Source organism: Cornus florida, unplaced genomic scaffold, assembly GCF_030987335.1.
Source record: "Cornus florida cultivar Cherokee Brave unplaced genomic scaffold, ASM3098733v1 CherokeeBrave_3.0.0_Hap2_Chr05, whole genome shotgun sequence".
In the NCBI taxonomy this organism is placed as follows: domain Eukaryota; kingdom Viridiplantae; phylum Streptophyta; class Magnoliopsida; order Cornales; family Cornaceae; genus Cornus; species Cornus florida.
The window spans coordinates 53,738,237-53,755,328 of NW_026775575.1; the positions used below are offsets into that span (position 1 = coordinate 53,738,237).

At 41.1% G+C, this 17,092-nt stretch overlaps 1 protein-coding gene across 4 annotated transcripts; it reads right to left on the minus strand.

Annotated features, from left to right (window-relative positions):
* Positions 1–661: 661 nt before the first annotated feature.
* LOC132306480 (putative tRNA pseudouridine synthase) lies at positions 662–16,764 on the minus strand. 4 transcript variants are annotated; one of them, XR_009482012.1, is made up of 9 exons: positions 16,451–16,764; positions 16,290–16,325; positions 15,486–15,598; positions 15,222–15,370; positions 14,487–14,631; positions 13,285–13,740; positions 1,656–2,143; positions 1,290–1,464; positions 662–981 (listed from the first exon to the last, which is right to left on the minus strand). XR_009482012.1 is itself a non-coding variant. In XM_059803870.1 (7 exons), the coding sequence occupies exons 1-7, from the start codon at positions 16,719–16,721 to the stop codon at positions 1,721–1,723; spliced, it is 1,593 nt and encodes a 530-aa protein (XP_059659853.1). In that variant the 5' UTR covers positions 16,722–16,764; the 3' UTR covers positions 993–1,720. The 4 variants fall into 4 exon arrangements, 1 of the variants encoding a protein (XP_059659853.1); XR_009482011.1 differs by lacking the exon at positions 662–981 and adding an exon at positions 993–1,170; XR_009482010.1 differs by lacking the exon at positions 662–981 and having other exon boundaries at positions 993–1,464.
* Between the last annotated feature and the right edge of the window lie 328 nt (positions 16,765–17,092).

Genomic DNA, 17,092 nt, shown 5'->3' on the forward strand with positions numbered 1-17,092 from the left:
TGTTTTATACTCAGCTTAATAAAATATTTTGAATTTGTTCAACAACTAATTTAGAATTAGGAGACTGCTATTGGCTTCATAAATTTTTTAAAAAGACCTATTATTATATATCCATCTAAATGTTCTTAGTGTTTTTTTATTTTTTATTTTTTTGGTAAATTAAATGTTCAAAGTGTTTACCGATAAAAGAATGCCAAAATATGTATAATATCATTGCAAATTCTAAGTTTTTTCATAATTTATCAATAGGACTTATAAAGTGTGGAAAAAAAACTAAAAATGATGACTTTTAATTTTACATTAATTTTACTTAGTCTCTGTGGTGGCTGCTTGCTGCTTGCGAATTTAGCAAATAGTAGCCAAATTATTTTATTCTTGTTTCCTTTAATAAATTGTCTAATTATGTCATTTTTCTTTATCTTTAAAGATACTTAATGATATGGAAGGTATGGAAAAAAATGTAAATTTCTTAAAATGAAGAAAATAAAAATCAATTAACTAATTACCCTATGATTAGATCCTAAGGCTACAATTAAAAGTGAATATATAATTTCTTACTCCCAGGGAGCGACTGAACACTTCTATATGTGTGTGTGTGTGTGTGTGTGTGTGTGTGTGTAGGTGCCTGTCATGCATTATGTTAACGCAAGGCCTCAAGTCACGTGCCACATAACTAGCATTGAATCATAAACAATGACACAAAAGGTGAGGACTTTTCCTGTGAACCACATCATCACCTTCCCTTCTAAAATGAGAAAAAAAAAGAAGTAAAGACGGGCTTCTTCCTCCTTTTTTACACAATTTTGTCCTTCAAACAATACACTTTTAAGTAATGGTTCCTCTCCTTTCTACTTAACACAACCAAAGGAAAAACACCCATTTCTTTTCTCAGAATATTTTTCCATCTCTCATATCAATTGTAAGATAACTAGTTGGAATATCTTTCAAATTGAATTGTGTTGTGCCTGATTTTGCCAAGTGCTGCAACCAGATGCGAAAAATGAGCACAATCAAGTTGAAAATTAGAATATCATCCACACGTACAATAACATAAGCTACAAGGCTCACAAAGAGAAGCTCTATCTGAAAGACAGAATACAAATTCCAGAAAATTAATTTGCGAATGTGGTTTCGTTCACGTCGCTAATGGCAGCCATAATTAACACGTGCCTGTTTAATAACGAATTAAAAGAAGGATACATCATGTTCTAAAACATGTATTTATAGCATTGCATCACAAATAATACATGCCGGCAATATGCAAATGGCTCAAGATGAAGAAAACATACCAAACATGCTGCTGTTGAATGCTTCCAGTTTTCCATTAAATTTCTCTCCTCTGGTCCCTTGTTTCTTGAGAAAACTTTCTTTGCTGCCCAGCCAGAGCCAGTCAACATTGTTAACTCCATCTTAAACCACCTTCATCAATGTGGACACATTCAGGTGCCAAGTTATCAGCAGAATCTGACAGCAAAAATTCACGCTAAGCAACTTAAACAGCCCCAGTTAAATTTTGCAGGAAGATAAATAAAACCAACTTTCACCACTATGATGTGGTGCATCAGATTGGCTAGCAAGGCAGAAGGAGATGCTTATTCAGTTAGGCGTCGCGCTCCATTAGATGAATAAATTTATTTAGCAAAAGTTGCGGGTACCTGTCCCACCATTAGTACAATTATCAGATTATAAACTCTCGATGTACTTGTCATAGCTCATTCGTTTACAACTGCGATGCAGCATTGGTTCTATTCTGAAACTTCTCTCTCCACAATTTCCAAGCGTTCCTGACTTCATCCAACTCTGCCACTGGAATGCTTGTATTTGCATCCAGATTCTCAACCCAATCCTTCCAAGGAGATTTTAAAGGGTCCATGAATTTCGCAACTTGAGGCAACATTACAGAGTAATAGAACTCGTCAACCACCTTCACAATTTCTTCTGATTCAACCAACGTCAGCATCTCAGGCCTTGTTACATTGCCAGGTTTTTTTCTCAACACAAAATTGTTTCCCCTCAAGATCAAAACGTCAGAGGGAGCAAGTGGTAGGACAATCCGTGAGAACTTGGACAATGACAACTGCAGAATATCTCTTGGGAGTAATTTACGCTTTATTGCCACGGCTGTCCCAACCATTTTGCGGATCTGGTAGTTCAATATGTTAATAACAAGAATGAAAGTAACAAAATACTAGGTAACATGAAAAAGAAGAAACTAAGCAGCTAGATGAAATCAGACTACCTAATCACACAGGAGTCAAGTAATATACAGTGACCATGGTTCTTAAACCTGTGTGTGGAAGTCCAGATATATACTCAATTCAAAAGATCACTCTGGCCAGAAAAAGCATGTGACATTAGATGATAAATTTGTATTCATCTCATCTATAAAATTTTCAGTGTGAAGAAAGACACCAAAAGAGGAAACTTAAGCAGAAATAACACAAGACCAAAATGAATTGAAAAACCTAATTTGACTGTTAAAATGGCATTTCCAGTAATAATGACTTCTAGAGTCATTGGGATGTCTTTGATGTCATTATTATAGATTGAGAAGACAAAAGTCAATTACATTGTATGGATATTTAAATTCAACATGCATCTTCTACATGCCAAGTTTGTTGCATTTGAAATCTGTTTTTGTTACGGGTAAAAGTTCTGATAGGGAATCGACTGAGCCACTAGAGTAACAATCGATTATAGTCGCACAAAGATTGTCCAGATCACGTTCACCTCAACAGACCTAGGGGGTGGGGGGTGAATAGTTCTCGGAAGGAAATTTAACCAATTTTAAAATTCTATTCTATTCTATTCCATCTATAATTTACCAATTATTTGAACATGGTTCTTAAAACATACAAAGATATGCTTCACATATATCAATATATATATATATATATAAACAAAATAAAGCAATTTAAAATGCAAGATAAAGTAATAGGGTGCTGAAGATGCAAGAAATTTTTCTCTCTATTTTGACAGAGTAACTCTACACTTCAAGATTTTTTCACCCTCTTTTCCCTCTGTTTTCCGTCTATTAATAGACTACCACAATCCTTCCAAAAGCTTCCTAACTAATTCCTTGCGCTGGGCTTCCTTCCGGGCTTCTTTGATCAGGGGCTTTATTACTTCCAGCGGATCTTCGGTTGGTTCTTTCATCAATGAGCCTGTCTTATGAGAGCTTGGTTCGGGTCCAGGTCAATTACCAGGCCCATTGCTCATCATGTGGGCTGGATCCGGCCCGTGCCGCTTTTGGTATCCTCAACTGCCCCCCATAATCACTCCCTCATTAATTAGGGTGTGATTATTTATGGAAACTAATCATGACTTGGCGGCTCAAGATGGTGGCGTGGGGGAATGAGCGGTTGGTTCAGGAATCAATGCTTTGAAATTTGAAGCCTCTTCACTTTCCTGACGTCTTGGCAAATGGGCCCACTTCCTCTTTATAAACCCTCAACCCGTTCTCACAACTTCCTTTGTCGTTTTCACCTTATCTTGCTGTCAAATCACTGTTCAATCTTTTCAAGCGAATCAGATCTCCCTGGCGAATCCCTGCAAAAGATCTTTCCTTCTCAATCACACTGCAGCATCTTTTACGACTTCTCAATCTTCTTGAGGTTAGTTTTGCTTCTTTCTTCTTCTTAAAATCTCTGCACATTTCCCCAAGGATCATATTCATTCTCATCATGCGCATCGATTTAGATGTTCTTCACATGAAACTCCAACTCCCTAACAATATTCATCTTAAGGAGTGCCCCAAAAGTGTAAACATCAAAACTGGTGCCAGCCTTCCTCCCGGTGAAACCTTGTTTTCTCTTCTCCACCTAAACATTATTAGATTCCCTCTACATCCTTTCTTCTGTTATGTGTTCAATAGGTTGAATCTTTCCCCTCTCCAAGTTAATCCCAATTTTTTTAGAGTTCTATCCGTTCTGCAGCTTCTGAACCGTGACAGAGGCTTATATCTTGATATAATTGATCTTCTCCTTTGTTATAAGGTCAGCAAGATTAGGTTACCCTATAGATAAAAGATCCATCTGTACGGACAAACTAAAATCTGAGAAAGGGTGGAAGAAGGGCATAGTTGGGGTTTGGGGGGCTTGGTTTGCTCCAGCTGCCAAGGACTATCCCATCCCGAACGTTTTTGGTGAATGCTCTGTTTCCTTCTACAAAAAATTCAAGAATCATACAACCGACTGCCCTTGTGAAATTTACACTCCCCGCTTTTGTTCTTTTCTTTGCAATTCTCTGGGTATCTCACAGAATAACGAACTCAGTTACGGCATTTGCAGGGATAGGGTCACATATCTGAAGGAACGCGTATTGAACAACGTCCCTTCTTGTTCGGAGCTTCTTATGTCAGAGAATCTTGGTGACATTTCACTCCTCGGCACTACAATGAGCCAACTCCGGATCCCTTCCTTCAGCAGGAAGAAGGACCCTCCTAGGGCCGTCACTGCTTCTGCAGCCGCTTCTTCTCCAGCTTCGACATCCTCCTCTGCTACTACCTCCAGCACCACTCCGAACGTAGTGGTTGTTAACCCGATCGTCACTGCCCCACCTGTCAACCCGAATACTGCTCCTTAAGTTCGAAATCCCTCTGCCCCCGTTGTATCTACCCAGGATAAGGAGCGAGGAAAAAGGCCTCAGCCTGACAGTGAAGGCAATCCTGATGATGTTCCTCTAACAAGGAGGATTCAAACTTCTAGGCTGAACGTGCCCATACCTCCCCAAATCAGACCAATTGCTCCCTCTGGGTCCGGCGCAGCCACCGCCTCTCCCTCTGGAGAGGCTCTATGGACCCCCAGATTTGTCCGAGCGGATGGATCGGTTGTTAAGCCGAGCGAGACCACATTCAGAGAAGGCCCAACCTCCATGGCCTATTACAAGAACATGTGGTCCCCCAAAGACATTGAAGTTGCCAAAGCTCTGTCTCAGAAAGAAGTGTTCAGTCGCTTTCCTCTGGCTGCTATAGAGGTAATTCCCTACCCCTCTCTTGGTCGCTTTAGAAATGTCTTCATATTACAATTTCTCTAGATAGACGTTCGGCTTAATTAGTACTCATGTATTGCTTTGCAGACTCTGTTTGGCATGATGACAATGCAGAAGCATGTCGAGGCTACCAATGCTAAGGCACGAAAGTTCTCTACTAGCCTTGATGCAGCTAACAAGGAGAACAAGATCATCAGCACCAAGAACGCCGAACTGATGGTGCAACTAAATAAAGTTGAGAATGAAAGGGATACTCTGAAAAAAGAAGCGGACTCCCTTCAAAATGAGAGGGACGCCCTTCAGATCGAGAAGAGCGTTTGGCAGACCGAGCGTGAAGCACTTAAGACTGAAAGAGACAATCTTCAACACTTGCTTCATAATGAACAAGCAGAGCGTATGGCTTTCGAGAAAAGGGCCCTAGATGAGCGCAATGCCTTGCTCGGTGTCATCGGCAAGGTTAATGGCGGAGTGACGGCTCTGCATGATTGCTTCTCCAGCATCGGAGCTCTTAGATATGCTGAGGGATATAGGGAGGGTTACAGTGACCGTCTTCCCACTGAGGGTCAGACCAGTTCAGGCGCCGGTCCAGATGATATTGACAAGGAGCTGGAGATCGATCTCCCAGGAGTTTGTGCTGACCCGGACTCCACTCCTGCTGAACATATTTTCGATGAATGCCAGGAGATTGCTTCTTCCGGAGTTATTCCTATCCCCTCAGCTGCTCATCCCCTGGACGTTCCTCTTCTTTCCACTATAGTTCCTCATGCACCTGCTGCTGAGGGCGGAACCCAACCGGATGGAGCGATCATCTAACTTGACTCTCCCCCCCGAGGGGAGAGTACAATTAACGAAGATGAGGGGAACTCTGAGCGCGGGCAAGAGACTGAGGGCGTAGATAGGACTAAATAATTACTTGCAGATGCATCATCTTCTTTTGTATACTGTGTTCATTCCACCAGAACCATCCTTGTAAATGTTTGATGAACATAAATTTAATGGAATGAAAGAGTTTTGACTAATTCCTGTCTCATAGGGCTTTTACTATTTCATTGCCGCCTCTGAATGTCATTTAACGCAAGTGTTTGGCGCTTGGCTAGAGTGCCACTGGCCATTCGGCTTCTTTTTATTATTTTTTAACAAGTGTTTGGCGTTTGGCTCACAGTGCCACTTGCCACTTCCACTTTTCATTTTTTGATTAAGTGTTTGGCGTTCGGCTCATAGTGCCAGCTGCCACTTACTTTGCTAAGTGTCTGGCGTTCGGCTAGAATGCCACTTACCATCTGGCTTTTTATTTTTTAGCAAGTGTTTGGCGTTCGGCTCATAGTGCCAATTGCCACTTACTTTGCTAAGTGTCTGGCGCTCAGCTAAAATGCCACTTGCCACCTGGCTTTTTATTTTTTAGCAAGTGTTTGACGTTCGGCTCATAGTGCCAATTGCCACTTACTTTGCTAAGTGTCTGGCGCTCGGCTAGAATGTCACTTGCCACCTGGTTTTTTAAATTTTTTTTTAGCAAGTGTTTGGCGTTCGGCTCATAGTGCCAATTACCACTTACTTTGCTAAGTGTCTGGCGCACGACTAAAATGCCACTTGCCCCCTGACTTTTTATTTTTTTTAGCAAGTGTTTGGAGTTGGGCTCATAGTGCCAGTTGCCACTTATTTTGCTAAGTGCCTGGCGCTCGGCTAAAATGCCACTTGCCACTTGACTTTTTATTTTTTAGCAAGTGTTTGGCGTTCGGCTCATAGTGCCAATTGCCACTTACTTTGCTAAGTGTCTGGCACTCGGCTAGAATGCCACTTGCCACCTGGCTTTTTATTTTTTAGCAAGTGTTTGGCGTTCGGCTCATAGTGCCAATTGCCACTTACTTTGCTAAGTGCTTAACGCTCGGTCGCCTTTCTAGAAGAAAATAATACTTTCTGTAGATCTTTTGAAGTTTTATACATTTGTAAGCACACAATTGGAAACATACACTGACCAGACTGGAGCTCAATACTCAATTTTCTATTGGTAATACCTTTTCAAAGATGTGGCATTCCGTGGCTTGTTTACCAGCCTTCCAGCCATGGTCTTTAGGACATATGCCCCCTTCCCTATGACTTCTGCAATTTTATACAGTCCTTCCCAAGGTGACACCATTTTCTTGACAATTCCAACCTTTCTTTTTAGAACCAAATCACAAGGTGCGAAGTCCTTATGCCTCACCTTTCTGTTGTGACTGTTCATAAGCGTCTGCTAATATGATGCCAGCCTTACTGCCGCTGCATCCCTCTTCTCTTCAAGCAGATCGAAGTTGAATTTCAACATGTGATCATTCTGCTCTTGATTCCATGTTAGGCTTCGAATGGTGGGAACTAAGTGCTCGACCGGTATTACTGCCTCAGTACCATACGCTATGGCGAATGGGCTCTCTCCGGTCAGTCGTCTCGGAGTTGTTCTGTAGGCCCACAGGATGTTCGGGAGCTCATCCAACCATTTCCCTTTTTCTTCTTCAAGCTTCTTCTTTATACAAGCAAAGATCATTCTGTTCGTGATCTCAACTTGACCATTTGCTTGTGGATGGCTGACCGCTGCTAACTTTTGGTTGATTCCGTATTCTTCCAACAACTCCCTCACTTGCTTGCTATCAAGATTAGTCCCATTGTCCATAACAATCGACCTCGGCACACCAAATCGACAGATGATGTTACTCCAAATGAAGCGCCTCACTTGTCTCTGAGTCACGCTAGGATATGGTTCTGCCTCCACCCACTTGGTAAAATAGTCTGTTGCAAGCAGAACGAACTTAGTCTATGATCTGGCGGTCGGTAGCGGGCCAACCACATCCATCCCCCATTGCGCGAAAGGCCATGGTTTGGCCATTACGTGCAAGTCTTCTGGCAGTTGGTGGATCAGTGGTCTGAACCTTTGGCACTTATCGCACCTTCTTGAGAATTCCTCCGCATCTCGTGACATGTTCGGCCAAAAATATCCGTGTCATCGCTTTGTGTGCTAAAGACCTCCCCCCTGAATGGTTACCACAAACTCCTTCGTGGATGGTTCGCAGTATCTGTCGAGCTTCCGTGGGGGTAACACATTTCAAGTAGGGTCCCAAGAAGGACCTTTTATACAATTGGTTGTGCACTATGGCATACTTTGCAGCATTCGATCTGACCTTCCATGCTTCATCCCTCTGTTCGGGCAAAACTCCATCTCGTATGTATGTCATAATTGGATCTATCCAGCTCGGCTCATATGGTATGACATTCACTTGCCAAGGATCCGAGCTTGATGACTCTTCACGGATAGATGGCTGGCATAACACACCAACTAAAATCACCCTTGTCAGTGTTTCCTCAGAACTCAGACGCACTGCATGCCAACCGATCGGCATCCTCGTTATGCTCCCTCAGCAATTGGATGAACTTGATCTAATCGAAACTCTCAGCCTCCTTCATAATGGCTGAATGATATGCCTCCATTGTTTCATCTTTGGTTCCATACTCCCCAGTCACTTGCCGAACGACCAACTGTGAATCGCTACGACTAACCTTTTGACTTTTAGCTCCTTGGCCAACTTCAATCCAGCCAGTAATGCTTCATATTCTGCTTCATTATTGGTCGCTCTGAACTCCAGTCTGATTGCCTGGCTCAGCGTGGTGCCTTCTGGTGTCTGTAACTTGATCCCAATTCCTGGCCCCATCTGATTTGAAGAACCATCAACGAAAAGCTTCCACGAGGAGTCTTCAGGATTTTCCTCTGGCTCTTCCACATCACACTCCAATAGGAAATCAGCCACAGCTTGCCCTTTGATGGCCGTTCGGGGTTCATACGTTATGTCAAAAGAACTCAGCTCTATTGCCCACTTCGTCAATCGTCCGGACAAATCGAGCTTATGCAAGATCACCCTTATAGGAAATGTGGTCAGGACGACTATAGGATGGGACTCGAAGTAATGCCTGAGTTTCCTCTTTGCATTCACCAAGGATAAGATCACTTGTTCGGCCTTTGAATACCTTCTCTCTGACTCGGTCAGTGTTTTGCTGATATAGAAAACTGGTTTTGGGGCAGTTAGGACTAGTGGGTTTCGCATATACTCCTTCAACTCTGTCAGTGCTTGCCTCTGCTCATCCCCCAGGATTGTTTTCCGTGACTCCTTATTGTATTAAAGAATGGCTTGCATCAGTCTGAAAACTTAGAGATGAATCGACTTAGGGCCGCTATGCGTCCCGTGAGAGCTTGGACTTCATTGACAGTGCTTGGTTCTGCATTTTTTAGTAAAGCTTCCGCTTAGGCTGGGCTGACTTCAATTCCTCTGCTGTTGACCACGTGGCCAAGGAATTGCCCGGATCCCACGCCGAACGAGCACTTGGTTGGGTTTAGCCTCATTCCATACCTTCTCAGTACACCGAACACCTCCTGTAAATGTTACAAATGATTGTCCTTCTGTTTGGTCTTTACTACCATCTCATCGATGTAAGCTTCAACAGTTTTACCCATTTGATTCTTGAAAATCTTGCTGACCAACCTTTGGTACGTAGCTCCAGCATTCTTCAGTCCGAACGACATGACCTTATAACAATAGGTCCCTCATTCAGTGACAAAAGAGGTCTTTTCCTCATCGTTCGGATCCATTGGGATTTGATTGTAACTTGAATAAGCATCCAGAAAGGTTAATCGTTCATACCCAGTTGTAGCATCCACCATTTCATCAATCTTTGGAAGAGGAAAGCTATCCTTCGGGCAGGCTTTATTCAGATTGGTGAAGTCAATGCAAACCCTCCACTATCCGTTCTTCTTTTGCACTACAACCACGTTCGACAGCCAGAACGGGTACTGAACCTCGATGAATCCAGCCTTTAACAATCTATCAACTTCATCCGCAATGATCTGGTTGCGCTCTGGGGCGAACCTTCTTTGCTTCTGCCGTACAGGTTTAACGTTCGGATCTACACGAAGGGAATGACAAGAGACAGAGGGGTCGATCCCCGGTATGTCCGAATGGCTCTAAGCGGACACATCTGCATTCTAGGAAAGGAAATCAATCAACTAGCGCCTTTCTTCCTCGTCAAGCCCTGAATCTATATTTGTGGTTCGGTCTGGCCTCAAATGATCAATTTGAACATTAACTAGAGGTTCCTCGGTCAACACCGGAGGCTCCTCCTCCCCGTTCGTGCTCGGGGGAGGCTTCTGTAATTGCTATTGTGGGCTATCAGATCAGATGGGAGCTTTTCCCTTCCCTGCGGCTTTCAGAGTCACCGAGTAACATTCCTTTGTTGCAACCTGGTCCCCATGGATATCAATCACCTTATTTCCATCCGGACTCAGACATCTCATCACTTAGTGCAGGGTCGATGGGACTCCCCGGACCCTATGAATCCACCCTCTCCCCATCAGCAGATTGTAGGATGGATGGATCTCCACTACCACAAAGCTTTCAACAAGTTTTCTCTCGGCAGCTCGGACAAGCAATTCTACTGTGCCGATCGGTTCGACTTGCTTTCCATCGAATCCCAACAATGGATTCCTAGTACATTTAAGTGCTTCTGGCTTGATTTCTAGCCGATCGAAGGTGACCCTAGGCATGACATTCGCACTGCTCCCTGGATCAATTAGCACCCTTCGTACTGCGCCACTGTCAAACTAACAACCGAAGGGCCTTCATGAGGAATCTGAACTCGCAGCAGGTCTGTTTTGTCAAACTTTATCTGCGTTGATGCGCTCTGCTGGTGCAGAGTGTTGACACTGCCTATTCGCCTCTTCATTTGCGCTTGGCGGAGACGCGTTCGAAGTAATTCTTCAGATTATGTTGTCTGTTCAAGTTGGCCATAAATTGCATTTATAATCCGAACGGGCTAAGCGTTATAGTGATTTGGCTTTCGATTTCTCTTGACTTGCGCAACTGGTCGATTCTGCTCATGTGCTGGCCTTGAACATTTCCTGCAAATTCTCCCCTTGCGATCAGCAGTTCCACTTGCCTCCTTAAGTTCCTGTATTCATTAGTCTAGTGACCAAAATCACTATAAAAAGCACAATGTTTAGATTGGTCTCTCTGTTCGAGAGGTTGTCTGATTGGTAAGGGGGGACGAAACTTATCTTTGTTTTCTAGGTACAGCCTTGCCAGAGTTACTTTGAGTAGAGTAACTCTCACCTCCAATCATCATTCCTGATCGGAGTAAAGTCATCAACCACAACTTTCTGGTCAGATCTAAGTTTCGCTAATGCAATCACACTAGATCTAGACTCGAATTGGCTTAATTCTGACCTTACTAGACCAGATCCGAATCTCTTCCACCGTGAACCTGTCAGATCTAGCTCTGGCAAACAAAACACAATTGCATAGATCGATTGAACAGGCACAGACGAGAGCTACGTAGATCGAACGCGAATCTCTTCAAAATAAACCAGGATCGGAATTCGGCAAGACAAACAACGATTTCACCGATACTGATTCAGTTTTCAGAGATCAAGCTTCTTCTTCACGAATCACTCACGATCGAATCACTTTTGACCGATCGAGAATCAATCTTCCTCATTTCCCACAGACAGCGCCATTGAAGATGCAAGAAATTTCTCTCTCTATTTTGACAGAGTAACTCTACACTTCAAGATTTTTTCACCCTCTTTTCCCTCTGTTTTCCGTCTATTTATAGACTACCACAATCCTTCCAAAAGCTTCCTAACTAATTCCTTGCGCTAGGCTTCCTTCCGGGCTTCTTTGATTATGGGCTTTATTACTTCCAGCGGATCTTCGGCTGGTTCTTTCATCAATGGGCCTGTCTTATGAGAGCTTGGTTCGGGTCCAGGTCAATTACCAGGCCCATTACTCATCATGTGGGCTGAATCCAGCCCGTGCCGCTTTTGGTATCCTCAGGTGCACATCAGATTTTTTACATGGGAAAACCCCCTTTCCGGCGGGCGGGCGGGGGGCCTAAAAAACTACATGATCTAGTCCGGCAAATTAATCCACTATGATGACAGAGATGTACCACCTAAGTCGCAGTTCAGTGCCCTCGGACCCTTAGTTGATCCCTAGACACTGCACCACACTGAATCTTCAGCCTTTCGAAGATCTCTAGGTCGTCCTTCTGATCTGTCTACAGCATTCAGTACACTCAATACTGCTTGTTCAAAGTATTAATATTCAGCGACTAGTTTGTCCACCTCGATAATCTGGATGATTGCTTTGCACAATGTTGATGTAAACTTGTGTAGCACAACATCAATAGTATCAACACCAAATATATATCATCTACTCACCAAAACTAATGGGTATGATGAATGATGAAAAACAAATAAAGCTTGCACTCAATTTAAATTATCATCTCACGAGAATAAACTCACAATTATATGAATACGAAAAACATAAGAGTTTTCTTATGGAAAAAGAAAAAACAAATCTTTAATGCAAAGCTCTCAAAAAATTTTTTTGAATAAACGAATAAGTCTCTATGTTTTTCTTGGCCACTATGCACTTACTAAGGTTTCTAAGGACACTAGTATTTGCAGGCAATTCATCTAAAACGGTCCAAAACGAATTAGGTATCAAATTTCTTGTAAAACACGTTTTGGGAATATTTTGTCTGCATGTACATCGATCGATAACTGGGCATGCCTTGATCAATCAAAAGATGAGCCTCCTATCGATTGAAACCTCACTGATGTGCCATCGATTGATACCTCCTTAGGGTCAATCGATCGGGACTCCATTAAACTTAGATCGATAATTATAATTATGCATGCATGGTTTGTAAAACTTTTCTTAATGCTCAAGTAAGTTTAGTAAACTTTGAAACTTGACCAATTAAACATGTATGCATGAACCTATAATGGTAAGAGTGAATATTGGTGTGAATTTACCTTTTGACAAATTTGGCATCTTTATCCTTTATTGAATCTTTTTTCACCAAGAGTAGACTCTACACTCAACACTGACAACTCACACTCACTAAAAATAATATAAATTACATTGAGTGTGTTTTGTTCTACGAAATTTACCAACCTAGTTTTATGAACCTAACAAGTTCAGCAATAAACTCCAGCCAAATTATAGGTATTTTGCTCCTTTGCTGGACAAGGTAGGTTGTCAATCTTATTGTTAGAAGATACTACTAATATAGAGAACCAACTCTATACAGAACTTACCCTAGCTGTGTTTTACCCAGTTCCACCCAACACTATGCATGGTGCCTTAGAATCACTGTGTATCTAATTGAACTTAAAAACACAATAAAACTACATGAACTAACTTATAAATAAATAATATAAAACAAAAAAAATGACACGGCCATGGCCTTAGAGTTATATCTAAAGAGACTTACTTGATGCAACATGAATGATTCTCCATAGATGGAGATTTCTACATAATTCATTCCAAACAACTGCTCCAGCTTTCCACAAGAACAGCGGAAAATTTTTCTAAAATGCGAAGCACTAATTCTATCTTTCTCATCAGGTTCATGAAGCCATCTAGCAAGGATGCCCACTAGAGGATTCATATCCTTGAATCCATTCCGGTGCCCATCCGAAGTTCCAACTAGCTGTCTGTCAGAAACATTGGATTCTGAAGGATTACAATTCTTTCCCTCAACTTCTGATACAGCCACTTTATCTTCCCCAAGAGTTTCTTCTCCATCACTTTCCTCAAACTCAGATTCTGATGCCTGACTAGATAATCTTGCCTTTTGAGATACACGACCATTTTTAGGAGACCCTTTTGCAGAAAACTGTTTCCTATACTTGGATCGTATAGTATAATTGTGGAAAGGATGTTCTCCCTGCAACAGCATTTGTAAACATAAAAATGAGTAGACAGATGATATCCCACAAACAAATACATAGATCCTATCTATCACATATGAAGACCATGAAATATCAGTAAGCACAGTGAAAAGTATCCATTTCTTGGTGCAATTGTTTTTTTTTTCTTAATTGGTACTCACACACATATGCCTCCACCGAGGCTCAAACCCCTAACCTCCCTTTGGGAAGTAGGAACCTGGTACCACTAGGCCACTAGCCTGTTGGTTTCTTGGTGCAATTGCTAAAACTCGGTTTGTCAAGCATGAAAGTGCAGGTGCAAGTTAGAGGACAACCACTTCATGCTCATAAAGGAGACCTTAAGGCCTACACCCAGACCACTTCTCCCAACACCACGGACTACAGTGAAGAAATCCTACCTTTTGACTGGTACCTTTAGAACTGAGTAAAAGAAAACCTAAATCAAAATGAGCTTCATAGAAATGATCAAAGCAAAAAAATCTATTCCTCATCCCACCCATCTATACAACAGTAATTTTACTAACATGCTTGCATGACAAATGCACCTATAAGACCCCTTAGAATATGCCGAACATGTGGCAGATAAAGATTTATACAATCTTTTACTAATATGCTTGCACGACAAATGCACCAAAAAGACCCCTTACAGAAAATGTGGCAGTTAGAGGTTCATAAAGCATCTCCTTACCAGAAAAGTAAGCTGCCTAGGTACCAACTATTTTGCTCAAACAGAAAAACATACCTCAAAAACATTCAATATATGATTGAATTCCGATAGATGATAATTGATTTCAGATGAACTTGAGTTTGTTTTTATTCCAATAACTTTAGCAGGAAGGAGGTAAGTGTACTTGCGAATGTTACATTCCCTTCTAGCATCAAAGCTTCTGAAACAGCCAACCAAAGAAAGGAATTAGGATATAGTGGGAGAACGGAATTGGAATATTATACAGAACTAAATGCATGGGCAATCACTTATAATGGAAAAAAGTTAGATTGTTCCATATTCTTTCAGAAGACAGTGAAGGAAAATGAATAAAACAATAATCTTGATCACCAGCATGAATCAGACAAAAATCATGGAACAATTGCAAGAATGAGACCTTCTTGTAGCTTCGCTAACATCAAGCAAGTTCAACTTTTCTTTTTTAGGTAAATGAAATCCGTAGAACTCAATTTACCTTTGATTTAATTGGAAAACCAATAATGCTACAATATAAAAATCATTCTCAGAACTATTATTATAAGAGTACTTCTTTATCCCCCCACACCCCCCCCCCCCCCCCCCCCCCCCCCCACCACCTCCTACTGGGCTGTGTCAGGAAATAGTCTGGTTAAATACCCACAATTCACAACAAATGACAAGCTAAAATTAAGATAAATATATGGCAGATAAAATCAAGAGCATAATACATACTTCTTGTGAGTTCATCAATAGAAATTGAGAAAGTTCTTCTTTATATGGATGGGATCTTACCTTTGTGATGGTAAAATGCTGAAAACTCTGATATTCTGAGGAAGATAAGAGTTGACAAAATTTGCAAGGGCAATGCCATTGGGGTCCTCCTTCCATGCACTTTCAGGAATTTCCATTTTTAAGGATATCATAGTTGCCAGAGAATGAACCTAGAATATATTACCAACATATAAGATTAGCACATTATAGCACATGGACACAAAATATAAAAGAACCACAAGGTCAAGCAATATAAGCAACAAAAATGGTTGGTCACTGACTTACTCCTTTATCAGTTCTGCTACTTCTGGCCCACCCAATTTTGTGCAAATTCCCAAAATTACTATCACGAATTCCACCAGCTTTAAAAATGGCGGTTTCCAATTCTCCTTCAATAGCTACACTAGAAAATCGTATTTTTAGCAAATTCTGGTTCATGCTACCTAGGCTCTTGAAATATGTTTTGTAAACAATCTTTTTGCTATATTTAGAAGGCAGAGAAAACAAACAAAAGATCACATATACTGCCTTCTGTCCGAAAACCACAAATAACTTGTTAAACAAACTTCCAACTTTCTAAGCAATATTTCCTTTAAATTCCATGTTTCAACAATGAGAATCAATAAAGGGGACGTCTTTGAATTCCTAATTGAGAATAGAATGTGAATATAGTAATACAAAGTTACAGACATGAAATACAAAAGATATGAACTTTATAACTAAAGTAAATGGCAAATAACAGACAGACAACCATAAGGCCATTCAGCCAGATACACATTCGCATTGAACATTATGTACACCAAATCATTTCAGATCAATGAAAGGAACAGAGGAATATGAATCAACATAATTTATGATGATTTGAAGAGGGAAACACACAATACAACATGGAAAATCATTTTCAACATACAAAATATGAAACCCAGCAAAATAATAATGATAATAATAATAATAATAATAACAACAACAACAACAACAACAACAACAACAACAACAACAACAACTTAGGTAAATTGAATTTTCAGATAAATGGGTTTAACCTCATATTCCATACTGTAAAAAATAAATAAAATAAAATAAATGTCTTACTGGAAAGTGAGTGTTCATCTCTTTGCATCTGCAGACCTGAAAATATGGGATAGTTAGAAGAAAATAGAAACTTTTACACAATTAAAGGTAAAAATAAACTCTTTAAATCTGTTAATTCACACATATGCATCAATATTTGTAATGGGTGTTGAAAAATGAACCTCTATAATCGGTACCCACATATCCTACGCGCATTACAACTTTCTTTTTATGAAACGATTCCCATTTCTCACCGCTGAGATGGGCCGTATGGTTTGGAATTGGAGGTGAAGGAGCTAAGGTTTGTGTAGTAGTGACCGAAGAAGAAGAAGAAGAAGAAGAAGATTGTGACGAAGAAGTTGAAAAGGAAACTAGTCTAATTAGGGTTTTTGGATATGAGAATCGGAGGCTTGGAATTGGAGAGAGGGGAAATCGAAGAGAAGAGACGGCCATTGCAACGTTGTGTGCAGACCCAACTGAGAGTATGATCGGCTATCTAGTCTCTCTTCACTGGTTTAGAAATTGGGATATTACCCGACCCGTTGGTATAGTCCGGAATCCGGGTACACTCGAATCTGTTCAAATCATCCATTCAATCCAAACAATTATTCGTTAGGACTAGGGATGTCAATTTTTACCGCCCCGCCAGGGCCTCGCCCTGTCCCGCCCCGTTAATAACGGATATGGGAACACTTTTTATGCTGTTGGGACAGACATGGATATAAATTTTGTACCCGTCGAAGGTCACGGGGCGAGTAAGGGTTCATTATACATATCCTAAGGGCCCGGCGCCGTCCTGCATATAACTATATTTTATATATATA